A 15,832-nucleotide genomic window follows, 5' to 3' on the forward strand; every position below is an offset into this window, starting at 1 on the left:
ACTGGATTCAGGATTGGGATCAAAGGCAGATGAACAGAGAGAGTCCCCTCAGATGTCGGCCATTGAAGAAAGAGAGCTGACCCTTTGATCCTCCAGCTTTTATACTGAGCATGAGGCAGATGGGATGGAATACCCTCGTTGGTCAGTTTTGGGTCACCTGTCCTGTCCACTCCTCCCCACAGATGGGACCCCTCTACACTTTTCCACTTCCGACCCTCCAATGGGGCAAAAAACAAAGTTATCTGCCCTTGGGTGTTACAGCAATAAGTATAAGCAAGAGCCTCTCTGCATACTGTGCCTGAGCACCCGCTATAAGCATAGGTCTTATCACTCTGAGACCGAACAGTGTCTGCACAATAAGCTGTTAATTTCAGTAGTTAGAAGGGGCCTAGCTAAGAAGCAAAGTTACTGAACAAGATTGGTCCTGTTTTACCTCAAACCAGGACAATGGGAAAGGGAAAGGGGAGTGCGGGTCTCTGGCAAAATCCCTGCACTTTCAGCATGATGAAGCCTTGCTGGTTTGCTCTGCTGCTGTGTTGAGATGGGTGGGGATGGTACGCTAAGCTATTAAAAATGTATGTTGTCCTACTAATGTCATCTTTACCTGAGTCTGCTTTTGACTGCAGCATCCATTTTTCTTTTGTATCCTCTCCTTATTCTTCTTGTCTCTCTGCGAGTCAAATGCCCTGGTGGCACCCACAGCTGTCCTGCCAAATTTATTTTGGATAAATACTTCATGGCGACCCCTCTCTGGTTTGTGACAGCTGCCGGAGGAGAAACCGGGATACGCTCTAAGTACTGAGCGAGTAATTTGGGGATGTAGCAGATTCTCTGAAAGTTTGTGCTGAAGCAACTGTTGAAATATTTCACCGTTTCCAAATTTATGAATTCTGAGGGTTTTGGAGAGCAAGAGATTCAGGGAAGGTCAAGGGCTGCCCTTGTGGGCTTGAGGGACCGGCTCTGATTTACACTGGTCTGCAGAGCGAGTGTTTAACTGAGGGGCGGGAAAGGGCCAGATGCAGGGTTTGCGAGGAAATGCATGTTTTTATTTTCACAGCAGCTGGGGAGTTGGGCAATAGCCTTAAAACCAACCAAACAAACAGATGATGACTCGCAGATAAGTTATCAAAATGGGTGGTTATGTTTTAGGCACCACCGAAGGACGTGCTGATAGATTGACTTTTCTTCTGCTTTTAAACCCTTACTCTGTGTGGCCGTGTGCCAAAGTGGTTTGACATCTGTTGTCCTGGCTTGAGATTTCTCAACAGCCCTTCATGAGATTTTGGCTGTTCCAGCCATGAACCTTTACCTACGGGCAATCTGGTACGGCACATTCTCTGCCTGGGGCTCGCGCGAGGGATGGCTGTCTTTGACTAGCAATAGTAAGCTGTGAAAATGAAAAAGCACCAGGATATCTGCTTTTTCTTCTTGTGCTTGGATGACATTACCATTCCTCTGACAGCAAGAAAGCTAAAAATTAACAACTTCTGGAGATTGTCTTTAAAAAAAGTTGTCTTGTATAAATATGACTATTTTTAATAAACTTAATTTGTTCTCTACAAAGAAAAATAATTTCCCAGTTTTAAGCAGCATATACACCTTCTGGATTGTGAAAATAAACCCGGAGCATTTGAAAGCCTGCCTGGAGCTTAGATCTATCTCCTGAATTTTGTTTTGTTTGTGGTTTCTCTGGGCAGATATTTTTCTATGCTAACTGGAGAGTGGTTGTATTATTGCAAATATTAGGAATTGCATTTTTCCAGCTTGCTAAATACTTTTAAAAAGTCAACCTCTTTGGAGAGCAGTTATCACTGTGTTGCTGAGCTGTTTGCTGCAAATAACGCATAGCTATTTGGTGGAAAACATATTTGCTCATAACTACTTCCTTTTGGTTCCTTAGTGTCTTCAGTCCATAGGTCGGAGGATCAGATATATATGTCCCAACTTCTACAAGTCTGTGCCATGAGGAACTCAAAAATACATTTAACTAAAACCAAAAGCCTGAGCCTGAAAGCTGGCATGTTTCTTGTGGCCACAAAAGTGCTGCGCTTCTTGGTGAGCTGCTATATTGTAGGGATGATGTCTCCTGTGATGTTAAAGCAGAGGGCTGAGTCAGAGCTAGCCTTAGTTGTGGAAGGGCTGTATGTCATGGAAGTGCTTCAAAGTGCAGCGCACCTAATTGAAGTCTTTTGAGGGAAGCTTTCTTTTGAAGTTGCTCTGACTTTTAAAAATAAATTGCATACTTTTACTGCACGTTTTTGGCCGTGAAACTTCAGTTACGGGTGTCAGGACAGCTGCTACTATTGCATTACACACGAACAGTCATTTATTCTGCAAAGTTTCAGTTCTGGAGTATCTGACTCTCCAAAGTTCGCTGCGCTTATTTTTCACAAAATGTGCATGGCTCCCATAACCATCAATATTTGAGCACTTCACAAACCACGAACAAACATATCTTCCTACACTTATTCAAGGGTATAATAGTACTATCCACACTTTACACATAAGAGAGATTAAGTTACGTGTCTGAGGGCAATGAGGATGTTGGGTCAAAGCCAGGCATGCAGCCTGGCTCTCCTGGGTCTTAATGCCTCAGAGGAAAATGTCTTGGAGTTTAGGGAAGCCTCACTAGAAACCTTGCTGTTCACATCTTTCTCGTGGGGATAAGGCGGCGCCCTAATGACAGGGTGCCTGAAAAGGTCCATTTTCTATTCCTTTGGACAGAAAGGGTCATTTCCATATCAGGGATAGCTTAAGTGTGGAGGTTCAGCCCCTGTCTGAAATGTCGCTGTGGGGACTGCTGTCCTAAGGAGGCACATGGCTATGCCGGGATCTCTGGCTGCCCTATCCAGCTCCATGCCAGGACTTGTCCTGATGAGTCACGCCATTAGTTACTCTTCATCCCCTTCCATCACCTGGGGAACCGGGATGCTTTACTAAACACAAAAGCATCTTGACACTTTATCTGGGAGCCCAGAGCTAATGGCCATCAGGGGTCTGTGGCAAAGCAACTGCTTTCCCTCTGTTTCTGAGTGGCCCCGAGGAGGTCAGTATGAGAACTTGCACTTGAATTGTCGGGATGGCTGCTTGTGGGCTTCGTGGGGCTCTGGTAGTAGGTGTCTGGCTGCTACAATGAGATGCTCTGCCACATCGGTACTGCTAATGTCTAAACTCTTGTGGCCTGGAGAGGGGGAGGCCTAAGTGTTGGATATTGTCATTTTATAATTAAGGGCCTGATAAAACTCACAGAAGTAAACAAGTCTTTCATTTGCTTCTTGGGATCTGGGTTTTGACTTGAGGGGGAAAGCCATTTCTGCAATTTCCATGCACTCACACTAGGAATGAAATTTGGAAGACGCTCTACACCAAGATTAGTATGTTTAAACTCATCTGAGAATAACTAAGTTATTTTAATTAGTTTTTTTTTTTTTTTCTTCCAGTGGGATCTTGTTTGTGATTCTGCCTGGAAAGTCCACATTGCTAAATTCTCCCTACTGGTAGGATTAATCTTCGGCCACTTAATAACAGGATGTATAGCTGACTGGTAAGTGAAAAATCTTTTCATGCAATGTAACTATAAATAAATAACAATAAAATATTAAATATTGTTTCGATTGTTTTCTACTTCATATTCATGAAGAACTTTTGCATAATGATTTTTCAGGTTCTGAAAGAAGCATGATGAATAAGAAGTTAAACTGTGTGTTAATTGCTTGGACTGAGTAATTTATATCAAAGTAAATAACATGAAAATAATCTGTTTGATAGTTGTCTTAGTTATTTCCTGATGACACAATTTATTGCAGCTATAATGCTAGTACAGAATTAAGCATTTTCTATTTATGCAAGTGAAGCCTTTGGTTTAAGGTTTTTTTTGGTTTGTTTTTTTTTTTACCAAGAGATATGGCCAAAAGAAATTGGAAGCCGCATTGATTTGACTGAATACAAGACTAGTGTAATGTCAACTTTGTACTTGCTTACTCAGTAGATTTCGGGGGGGCAGAAGGCTGTTTTTTGCAAACCTTTCCCTTGTTCTATTTTTAAAGTTCTTGTTAAGCAAACATTTTGATGTAGTGTTAAAGAATCGCTGACTTACGTGCTGTTAATATTGGGGTACTAAATTTAAAAGCATAGAGTACAGTTCCTTAAATTGCAGTAGTGAAAACATTATTGGATACTCCGGTTATTCTGAGAGTTCAGAAAGGGTCTTGTAGTGCAAAAGTGGAGGGGCTGGGAGGGAGGGGGGTGTTAAAGTCACGACTGGAGTGATTTCAAAGGAAACTTGCAGCATCTGAAACAATAGCTCTGCAATGCTGTCTCAGTCATTTCAGTGGCTTCCAGCACCGTCGCCAGTGTTGGTGCTTTAAATGGCCCCAAGTTAACTCTCTTGCCATTCATTAAAACAGGAAAGGAAGAAGAAGAGTTGCCTATTAGGGAAATCTTACAAAGCCTCAGCAACTTGCCAGTCAGTTGGGAGAGAAAAGGCCCCCTGCAGCTGTGCAGTAATTTGACTCAAGCGTTTGCAGCAAAATTGCATCTTAATTCTTAAATAGTTGTTAAAACTTTTAGGGATGTGCAGAATCATGACTTTTCAGTGAAGTAGGGAACGTGCATGATGAAATACAGTTGAATTTGATTAAAATGCCAAAGTAAAACAAGGCTCTAACAACACATAGAAACTATAGTGGGGAAATGAATGAAGGATCTTGCTCACTTTTCCTAAAAAGGAATCAGTGTGGAGAAAGGAGACTTATTCCCAAGTTAGGGAAATGCTGCTATAATTGACAAATAAGTCACAAACAAGTGAACAACTTGTTGCCTAAGGCACTGGCTTCAAGAGAGGAATGCAGTAAGCAGAGATTTAATAACTCTCTGCCACCAAAAGAAGGAACGTCCCTCTCTTCCATCCATTTCTGTCCCCAGTGTGTATTTTGTGCTGCCACGTGCACTTGTTGGACCCTACTGCAAGCTGCTTAGCTGAGCTAACGTAGCATAAAATTACCCTGATATAAAAATTAGGTTTAGATTGTTGGGTTTTTTTAGTGAGTTTAAGAGAGCTTAATGAGAATCTGGTTTCCAGCTGTGGTGTAAAGGAGAAAAAGGGTAACTTGGTGGTTGGTGGGATGAGCGAGCCCCTTGCCCTTTTGTGGGTGACCAGAAAGGATGAGGTTTGCTGCCAGCAAACTCAGTCCTTGTGCTTCTCTTCAGTCTCTATCCTTGCCGTCTGATGTAACTGAGCCAGCAGGGATCCTGCGCTGGGTAGTCTTTTTGTCATTTAGCAGTAGCATTTGGGGCTCGTAAAAGAAGGCTTAAACTGGAGTTACTTAGCTATTTAATCACAACTTGAGTTCCCACTAAGGCAGGGGGTTGTGTGGAGAGGCAAATACAAAGGGGATTGTACCTGTAAAAAGAGAAAAGAAACGGAAGAAAGGCTGTTGGTCCCAAGCAAGAAGAAGGATTAAAGTAATGTATAAAAGTGTTACCAAATTTCAAAATCTGTTTTCTTTTCACTTATATACCACTGTCCAATTTAGATAATTAGAAGATGCTTTGGTTTCTTTGTACCGCTGGGGTTTCGGGCTTTGCTTTTCCTTTCTGAAAGAAAGCTTTCAAAGTTGTCTGTGGCAAAGGCTAAGAGTGCATTAAGGTCATTTGCGAAGTAAACTGAGTGGTCTGTGTTCAAAATACAGCAGGTGTGCATGCTTGGATAGCTCTATGTGGAAAACCTATAGGAAGAAGGTCTGTAAACATGTTAGGCTGTGTGAAGACAGATTGTGTCCAACACCTGAATAAGTTAGTTGTTCAACAGGCAGAGCGTTTCTGGCGGTTTCGCCTGTTCTGGGCAGAGGCTGTTGAGGTCTTTGCGGAAGGCTTCCTTTGGAGCAGGCAGGCTTGGTGTGGTCGTAGCCTCAAGACGGTAGGTCTGTGCCTCTCGTTGCCCCGTACTGCCCCTGCTTTGCACCTGCTCAGGTGCTTTATGGAGTTTTTGTGCCAGTTCAAGTCCCAGAACCTGTAAAGAACAGCATGGGAAGAGCAACTTGATTGGCAGTAAGAGCAAAGCTTAGTCTTCTCAGGGTGGCAAGGTACGTGTGTAGGAGCGTGGGAAGAACAGGTCTTGTGCTCAAACCCGTTCTCTTCTCCCCTGTGGTGCAACTCTGACGACGTTAGGAGTATCTTTTTGATGCATCTGCATATCACTCTGTGTGGATTGCAGATTCTTCAAAAGCCTGCGGTTGCTTGTATCCCTAGTTATTTACCTGTGCAGGCAGCATTTAGCATTTGATCTAGATAATAGTATGCAGTGTAGGCTGAGACTTTTGCAGCACAGAAATCTCTCTCTGGAATACTTTGGATGACAGCAGATAGCATCCCGGGGCTGTTTTACCACGGAGATTGTGTATGGTTTAATTTCTCACAAGCGTTTCCGTGTACTGTTAGTCAGATAACTCTGTCTACGTATAAAAGACTTCTTTTTTTTTTTTTTTTTTGAGACACCATCCTGTCAAAACACTGCTGGATCACCAAATATATGGCTGATAGCTGCCCTGGGGTTTTGATTTTTGAGGAATGTGCTGCATGGCTTGGTGAGGAAGTAGTAGACTAGTTTTGTGTCCGGGAGGTGGTGCTGATGATGCTTCTTACCAGTGGGCTTACCTGGCCTCAGTTGGCTTTCACAGGCCCAGGAGGGTCTTGGATTTCCTGATTCTTCATTAGCAGCAACCATTCATTTGCATGACTTGTATAATGTTACATGAAATTCTATGTCCTAATGATGGATAACCTCGAGTGAAGAGAGTGGGAGGAGGGGAAGAAGGGAACTGATGTATGCTAAGCATGAGGTCTTTCTTAATCAACATCAGGGGATAGCAGGTCAGGCTTGTGATGAGAATTAAGTTCCTAATTCCGAGTGTTTGCATAATGCCTTTCATCTACAAAACACTTCCACAAACACTAATTAGTATGAATTACAGCTTGGCGATTACAAAAATAGGGCTGTGAAAATCTGCGCAGATCGCTGATAATACGGGGAAAAAAACCCCAACAAACTATGAACTTTGTATTCAAGGTTTCATGTGAGGTACTTCCCCTCCCTGTCCAAGTGCTTTGTGTTCCATAAATATAAAATCTGAAGTGTACACAGAGTGGTAACTGCCCCCGTACCCAGCACGTTCCCAGTGCATTGCATATCACTGAGGCAGTGATGTTGTGTTCCCACCCTGAGCTCAACAGCGGCTCATCTTCTGCTGGGCCACATTTGTACCTTGACTAAGACCAGTCTACTTTGACCTTGCTGTCTTCGGTTCCCACATTGGTGCTTTCTGTTTTTAAAAACGTTGAATGGATAATGCCAACAAGTTAAATCTTTGAGATGCCCCACAGGTGATGCAACAGCGGAAAAAATTAGTAAACTTGTCCTCATGCAAGGAGCCACAACATCGCTGCCGTAGGTGTGACTTTGAAAAAGCGTGGATAGTGACACGCGCACTGGTGCACTCTTCTAGTTCCCAAAAACATCAAAAATTATAACCATGTCTCCCTTTCAGCCCTTCACCACGTATTTTATTGATCTTGTTCCATTTTAGGTAAAGCAAAATCCAAAGTTTTAATTGTGAATTCATATATACAATATACTTCATAGCTGCTGGTAACAGCTGAAATAATTGAACAGAAATGCTTCAGTATGTGGAACTGGACTAAGTTGAGAGATTTAAATGCTCTTTATTGTGCTGACATTCAACCTGATGGCTGGCTTGCAGCTGACAGACTGCTTTGGGTCTGTGAAAGCTGCCTACGAGAAGCAAGTTCATATATTCTTTGTGGAAATGGCATATGGAGCTGACTAAAAGGGATCCTCAGTTCCAGTGGAAAACTTGTGGGAGTTGACAAGCTGAAAAATTTTGGAAATCTCCACATAATGATCCAATTATTGCTTAAAAATAGCGGTGTGCTCTGGTGCTTCGTATCACTCTCCTTGCACAGGAAGAAGGGGGGGAAAGGGGAATTATAAACAACTAAGCATATGAGTAAGAGATGTAAAAAAAATAAAAAAATAAAAAAAAATCACCTATTTCTTTGACATAAAAGAGCCAAACTCTGCAGCAAGTGCCCCCACTTTTCCGCGGCAGTGTAGCTCTTCCTCCTGGTCAGTGTTGCACCAACACGTACAACCACAGGTTGCAGCTGCAAAGCTGCCTGCAAAGGAGGGCTGCAAGTCCTCATGCCAGCAGTCATTTTTTGGAGCAATTTCTTCCTAGTCCTCCAGTTCGGCTGGTTTTGCGGATCTCGGCAGCCGCTGTGGGAGTGCGAGGTGGAGGGACGTGGAAGTTCACTGTTCTCCTGCGAGCATTGCTGTCTGCTCTCTAAGGTTTAGGGAGGTGAAACAAGCCCTGTTTAAGGCTTGGACTGCGTGTGTTAGAATTGCCCTCAACAACACCACCAAGGAAAGTAGTTTTTTGAGCCTGCTCTTCTTGCAGATGAGGCTGAGAAGCACATGTCTGTTGGGAAGAGGAGAGCTCTACAGTAAGCTCTGTGGCTGTATACTATGGAGAAATAATAATATATATTATATATATATGCTATATATAACATGTAATACCATGTACTCTACTGCTACTACAGAAAATTCTGAGAAGTTGTTTTTAACCTCCAAGGTATTTGTTTAGGGCCTTACTGTAGTTCCTAGATGTTTCCTTGTTCACTTTTGGTGTTTTGAAAATGATGTTTAAATCATGGTAATACATCATGAGCTGTCCTCACTTAATCCCATCAGAAATGAACTTGTTGATGCAAAGCTGATGGAGGAATCTGGGTTTAAGTAAGCAGAAAAAAATCAGACAAATGAAACAAGCATTAAAAATGGATGGTATTATTTGGAACGGATTGCATGGCTTGTTCCCGTCTTTGTTAGTTGTTGTGTCCATCTAGCAGTGTGTCCATCCTGGCTTTTAACACTGTTTCTCCCTACTTCCTTATTTTTAGGGTTGGTCGACGACCTGTACTGCTCTTCTCCGTCATATTCATTTTGGTATTTGGACTGACTGTGGCACTCTCAGTGAACGTGACCATGTTCAGCACACTCAGGTTTTTTGAGGGGTTTTGCCTGGCTGGAATAGTCCTCTCCCTGTATGCACTGCGTGAGTATGCCTTCATCACCTATCCAAATGTGGCTCTATTGAGTACGTGGTTTCCTGTTCTCTGGCTTCCCACTTAAATCCAAACAGATCAAACCAGAACCATGTGGAATGAAAAAGCTTTAGCCTGGGTTTTGCTAAGGAGGTAGGGATTTTGCGGCTGTCTCTTTAGGTTGCTACAGAGCAGTCTGTGAAGCTGTTTGAGACCTCTTTTTTTTTTTTTTTTTTTTAAGAGTTGCAAAGTGTTTTGGGTTTGCTTACTGTTATTTAAACCTAGAAGTCATCTGTGTTCGGTCATGATGTGTAACGGGAGTGGGTTTCACCTGGCAGTACTGAGTTCAGTAGGACACTCCCCACTTTTGCTGTCTCTAGGGGTATATACTCCAGCACTTTTTCGGAAATTCCTCTGTTACTTGCAGCAAGAGATCCCGTGTCCCTTCCTCAGGATTGTAAAGTACGGCGAAAACATGTGAGAAGGAGCCTGAAGTCTTTTTATCAATAACTTGTTTGGGTTTTGTTATTTTTGTCTGTTTCGTGGGGGTAAAAAAACAACTGAAAGAAACTTAGGTTAAAGCAGAAATGTCTACATGCTCATATGTGGGGTGACTGGTAAACTCATAGGCAAAACATCTGAAAACCCCTTTCTGAGGCCTTGCCTCTGGAGAGTACCTGAAGGATGCCACCAGCCTAATCTGCATCCCTTGGGTACACTCCAGAGAGCTCTGTCTGCTTGTGCTTCCTTGGCTGTTCCTCATTAAGAGGTAGTACCTCAGCAACGGAGGAAAACACAAAATTTCCCCCTTTTTATTCTGACTCTGGAAAAGTATTATCTGACTATATCCTGGAAGTAGCTGTACAGATCGTCATAAATTTTTATTTACTTCCTATTGTAGATGGTATCTAACCCATCAAGATTTAGCACAATATCCTTACTCTGCACGGAGTGTTTCATAGTATTAAGTTCCACAGTATTTGTTTTGATTTTGGTGTGCACTGAGGGGAAGGAAGCCCAACTAGGGTATAAAAGAGCTTGTTCTGTATTGCATTTCTTTGTTATAGCTGATGTGGTACCCAAGATACATTTGTGGTTTGTTGTTTTTTTTTTCTTCTCTTGCCTTTAGTCATGTAATCTCTATTGAGATTTTTTCACCAAAAAGCAAAACTACTGTTGAAGATACTATACTTTTATTGAGAAGTGTTTTAACCTGAGTGGTTCCAGTGGGAGGGGACTTCAGCCATTACCAGTATGACATTCAGCTGGAAATAAGGCTTGTTGGGATTTTTCACAGCCCAATGCAGCACATTAGTTTTTCTTGGTTGGTGTGTTTTGTGTTGGGTTTGTTTGGGTTTTTTTTATTACTTTTAAGTGAGTCATTGCAACTGAAGATTTTCGTGAGGAGATGCCATCTAAGTAAAAATATCATTATGGACCTTCTGAGATCAGAGTGAGACAATGCACGTGTCACCTTGGATCAGACAGTAGCTTGCCAGCCAAGGATTTCTATTCAGCAAATGGGAGACGCTGGTTAGTTTATGCTCTGCACGATGCAGAGCAAGGATTTGAGTCTGATTCTTCCCCGCTCCCTGCCCAGTTCAAGTGTTTGCTACAATCACTGCATGTGTGTTCATTGCAAATGGGCAGCTGCCTGGATAGACTATACATGAATAGAGCTAGTTGGTGTTAGGAGAGATCTGAGTGAAATGAGCCACAACCTGAACATCAGTGCACTTCTGTGGAAGTGAGACAATGTGAAAGATGCGGCACCTGCACCTCTGGTAAATCTTCTGACCTTCTGGCTGGGGTGGTGAGGGAAGTGGATTTTTCTGTATTGAATATTTTTATTTAAACAACAACAACAAAAAGTTGTCATCGTGGGAGAGGATTAGTCCCTAAAGTCTTAAGAGAATGAGGGGGGAACAGGGTTTTTTTTGTTTGTTTGTTTTGTTGTTGCTGGCTTTGATTTTAGTACTCTTAATCTGTTTGGCTTCCTCTCAATTTAGATTTACTCTTTCCCTTTCTGCTGTGATCTGTAGCATGCCATGGCACTCCTTTGTGGACTCATCTTCTGTTTCACAGCCCCTCTTCCCTTTCTCTTAATGGCCTTGATTTCTTCTCCTGGAGGTTTGTTGCCCCGGCATTCCCTGCTGGCTGCCCTGAGCAGAACAACAGAAAGTGGAAAGTTTGATCTGCTAGACACAGTCATTAGCCGAAGTTTTCCAAAGCTGCTGTGCGGAAGCAGACTGTATGGGCTTGCATGGCCTGCAAAGGTAATTATCCTGCTGCGAGGATCCTTTTACACCGCGTTGAGCTTGCTAGTTGTGTTTGGATTTATGGCCTGCCTAAGGGAAATCATAATTAACAGTCCTGGATGCTTTGGGAGTGGGAAGAGCACCGAAGTGCTGTCTCTTTAAAACACAGAGCTGCCAAGGTTGAGCTGCCCTCGCCATTCAAACCACACTCTTCTTTATAGCCTAACGCTGTTTTCCTACCTGTCTGCCCTAAGGTGCAGAGCGAGCCCGGGGACAAGACACCTTCTGTGGGGGGACAGCACTGAGCCCCAGCCGCATGAGCTCCTCTGTGGGCTTTCCTCAGTGTTGGGCTGGGCTAGCTTCTTGTGGGACTTCAAGTACAGCCTCTTGCCTGAAGGTGCTCAGGACTTGTCTAAAGAAACCACTTTTGGATGTTGATTTGTTAAACTGAAACGTTTTCCTGCAGCTGCTGTAGTTCTGCTGGGGAAAAAAAAAAAAGTGTTTCAGGTGAAATTTCCAGAGAACCTGCAGGAAGAGACAGGCTTGGGGCAGGAGATGGTGCTTGCTGCAGAGAAGTGAATGCTGCTGGGCTTTCTCCTCCCCGGTGCTGCGGGTCATTTCTGGTCTAGGAGAATGAATGAAAGGCAGTTAATCCTCTTCCGCTGAACAAACACACAGAGCTTTGAATGGCTTTTGTTTCGTGCTGATGTGGAGGTGGGGGAGCTTCTACCTTCTTCCAGAAGCAGTTTCCTGCCTGGTACCCAACCTCCGATGGGTTCCTGTGCTCCTGAGCAGCTGGCACACGTCTTGGGTGGTGAGGCACCAGCAAGGTTCTGGGGAAGCCCTCCCCATGAGGCTCCCGATATGCCACGCTCAGCAGTCATCTGATGCACAGAGCTGGAGCTGTTTGCTGTGATATGCTGCTTAGGAACCCCTGCTATGTTTGCTGAGCAGTTTTCTGCAGAAATGGGCCACCCCGTGTTGGAGGAGAGTACTGGTAGTGTGGGAAAAATGTCTCGGAGAGAGAAGTGGTGGAGGGGTGCTGAGGAGCACTGTGGCTGCAGTGGTTGGAAGGGGATGATGTATGGCCTGCCCAGCAGCTAAATGTAGACAAGAGTGTAGACTGGGAGGGACTGGAGGAGGGCAGATTGGTAGAGAGGAAACAGGGGAAAAGCTGTTTTATTTTTTTGTCCCAGTATTTGTTGTAGCGTGCACATCCAGGAAGGAAGGGCGGGCATCCTGCACCCTGCCGACTCAGCACGCGTGAGTGCACGGCGCTGTAGCCCACTGCCCAGCTGAAGATGAGGAGGTTTGACTTCACCCATGGGGGTGGAAGGCCCTGAGGCCAGTCCTGTGAGGAGTTTGCCTTGGCCGAGAGCAAGGGGAAGAGGTGTAGGAGCCCTGAGCGGAGACGTGTGTGCCCGAGTAACACCTCAGCCGGTGCCTGTGGCCTGATCCGGCAGGCAAGGTGTGCCACGCTTATGGCAGCCAGCTCTGCCTGCTGGCTGCCACTCATGTGGGACAAAGCACACTCAGCAAATGCGGAGGTCATGGGAGAAAGCAAATCTGATTCTCTCGAAGGGTGGTGGGTGGGGGAAAGGGTGTTGCTTCTGGAGCATCACGTTGGCCGTGGCCCCGGGGCAGCCTTTCCCAGTGCACTTCTGTGAGAGGCCAGATGCTGCAGCGGGCTCGGCACGTGTCCCTTCCTTCGGGCTCGCTTTCACCAGCTGGTGTGAGCTGATGCAGGAGCTCTTATGGCTGAGGGCAAGAGTGCCCTCTCTCCCCTCATGTGCTGATGCCAGCACCGGCCGAGCCCTGTGTGGGGGGAAGCCACCCACCTCCCCGCCGGGGAAGAGCAAGTGGGCTCTTGTCAGTGGGATGCCCCCGCTGGTTTTGTCTCCTCTTCCTCTGGGAGATCTTCTGCCGGGCATCGCATCCCTTGCGCTGCCCAAGCTCGGGACGTAGAGCGGGACCGTGGCCCTGTACTGCGCAGGGCCCGTTAAATGGGTAAAAACTGGCATGGGTTCCCTTCCCATGCCACGTCTGTCTCCTCCCCGGTATCCCTGCTTTTGTCACTTTCTGGAGTCGAAGCTAGGATGATGATATTAATTAAAGTACTTAAAGGGAGGTGGGGGGAGAGTCATATTTTTCTGGCAAATGCTCCTGGCAGGTTTAACGAGCCTCCCATTAAAGTGCTGTGTGCCATTGCTAATGACTGTACCTGAGCTTAGGCAGCGCGAGCCGTGGTGTGCGGATCTGCACACAATTGCAGGCTGTTCAGCAGTTTCATGGGTGACTGAACTACAGATTACGCTGCAAAATTAGAAAGCCTAGACTTGAACGAACCAGTAAATAGGCTCTGTGAATAGCTTTGCTGAAAGGGAGAGGACATCTTCTCGGGTTGGAGCGAGGAAGCAGGGGTGCCCCACCAATGTGTAGTAGGCAGGATGAGTAGACGTTTTCTTTATGCTGTTAGGAGGAAAAAAAAAATGTAGAAACGCTGTTGAAAATCATAGGTTGTGTTTCAAAAGCTGGGAGAAAAGCTTGGCAAAGGCTTCCAGACTGGTTAAGATGTCCAGCTGTGATGTATCTTTCTCATTTATAGCTAGGTCAATCTAACCTGCTACTCCTGTAAATGGCACAGGCACTGATTTGAGAGAGGCTAAACGTGCCTGCTTAGGATTTTTATGTTTTTTTAACGTGTATCCTGGAAAGCTGAAGTGGCATGCTGGAAAGCTTGCTCCAGGCTGAAGAACAAGCAAGAGTGCCAAAACAGAACATGGAAGGCTCTGGGTGTTGGGCTGTAGTGATGTCAGATTTGTAAAATAATTTTGCTTCCAATCAGGTGTCAGTATAGTGGGTGAGATTTATCTAGACACACACAGTCCCCCACCCCCCCCCGAAGTGTATAGGCATCAGATCCTGGAGCATTCCAAGTTTATAATTCCCACCTCCCTTGGAGTTTGAATGGTCTAAACAACGTAATTGCTTGATTTATTCTTAGTTTTCCTCTCCTGGTGCTTCAGTAGCCAGCATGGCCTCGGCTAGGCAAGGCAGGTGGAAACTGCAGGCTCCGAAGTTATTCGGTGTAATTTGAACCGGCTCAATAAATAACTCCGCAGCCCGTTCCCAAATCGGACGATGTGGAAAACATCTGACCGCTTTCCAGCGCATTGACATGTGCTTCATCTCCACCGCAGTAACGTGCAGTTCTTGGCTGACAGGTCTGTGATAAGATCAAGGTTGTTAAGCCACCTACCTTCTGTTTATGTAACCAGCCTCTCCTCGCTCTGAGTCACTTGGCGCAGAGCAGAGCGAGGAGGAGTCATCACAGAGGGATCCACCAAATGAAAAAATCTTACTGGGACACCCTGAAGTGACCATTCATGGTTCAATGATGCATCCTTGCCTAAAGAGCAACCACGGGCAGTTCTAACGTTGAGGTGGGATGCGAATTTCTGGAAACAGCAGCTCTGTGTTTTTACGAGCTTTGTGTGAGAACTGTTTAAAAAAAAAAAAAAAAAAAAAAAAAAAAGGATGAAGTAGGAGCACTCCAGCTGCTCAAAAAAAGGATGGTGCATTGCCTTTTATCAAATGCCTGGGGGCTCAATTTATGCAAGAGTGGAAAAGGTTATTGGAATTGCAGTACTCTCCTTATAAGTATAAATCTTCCTTGCTCTTCGTTGCTTCCTTCAGTACAACCAAATTATGACTCCCCGTGTAATCTGTTGGCCTCTTTCTCCTCGGTACTTCCTCTGAATTTTCTTCCCTTTTCTCATAGAGAGAGCAGGTATGATGAGCTTTTCTAGGCACACGGTGTCTGCCATTAGGACATGGGCTGTCGCCCTTATTTTAACCCCTAAAAACTATATTCTGGAGCAGAGGGTGCCCTTGAAGCATTGCTAATATATTGTCCTGAATCCTGGAAAAACTGTACCATTTGAGGTAGTCTGTTTGAGATGCATTTATACAAACTCTTAAAGTATCCCAAAGCGGAATAAAAGGAGGATATTTCTAAAGCTCCTTTGGAGGTTAGAAGATGTTTGGTTAATGCAGAAAATGCACCAGGATCAAATTTTAATCAGTTTTTCATTTCAGTTGCTGATAATCTTGTGTGTTGTCAATGTGACCAAAAAGCCTAAGGAATTAATTTTATTTGAGGTACTTCTTGTATGACTGGTCAATTGGGAATGTAATTAAGATGCAACACTGCAGTTGCTACACTTCTGATGATGACAAGCAGATGAGATTAGAGTACACTTGCAATTTCCCCAGCTCAAAACACAGCTTGCATTTACCATTTGAAGTGTCTGTCTTTTAATTGTTCCAAACCAGCTCCAGCAGCTTGGGTATGCTCAGTATGCGAAATCTTACCTTCTGTCATGCAAATACTTGTAACTGTTCAGGATTGTAATGACACTTTGAGGGATTTTTATTTTAATTTTTTTTTT

At 44.5% G+C, this 15,832-nt stretch overlaps 1 protein-coding gene across 1 annotated transcript in view; it reads left to right on the forward strand.

Moving 5' to 3' along the window:
* Positions 1–3,446: 3,446 nt before the first annotated feature.
* SLC22A23 (solute carrier family 22, member 23) overlaps positions 3,447–15,832 on the forward strand; it is a 96,578-nt gene continuing 84,192 nt past the window's right edge. Inside the window, exons 1-2 of the mRNA XM_009885244.1 lie at positions 3,447–3,544; positions 8,980–9,134. Of these exons, the coding sequence (XP_009883546.1) occupies positions 9,065–9,134 (70 nt within the window). The 5' untranslated portion in view covers positions 3,447–3,544; positions 8,980–9,064. The remainder of the gene's footprint in view (positions 3,545–8,979; positions 9,135–15,832) is intronic.

The sequence above is a fragment of the Charadrius vociferus genome, unplaced genomic scaffold (genome assembly GCF_000708025.1).
Source record: "Charadrius vociferus isolate BGI_N301 unplaced genomic scaffold, ASM70802v2 scaffold565, whole genome shotgun sequence".
NCBI lineage: Eukaryota > Metazoa > Chordata > Aves > Charadriiformes > Charadriidae > Charadrius > Charadrius vociferus.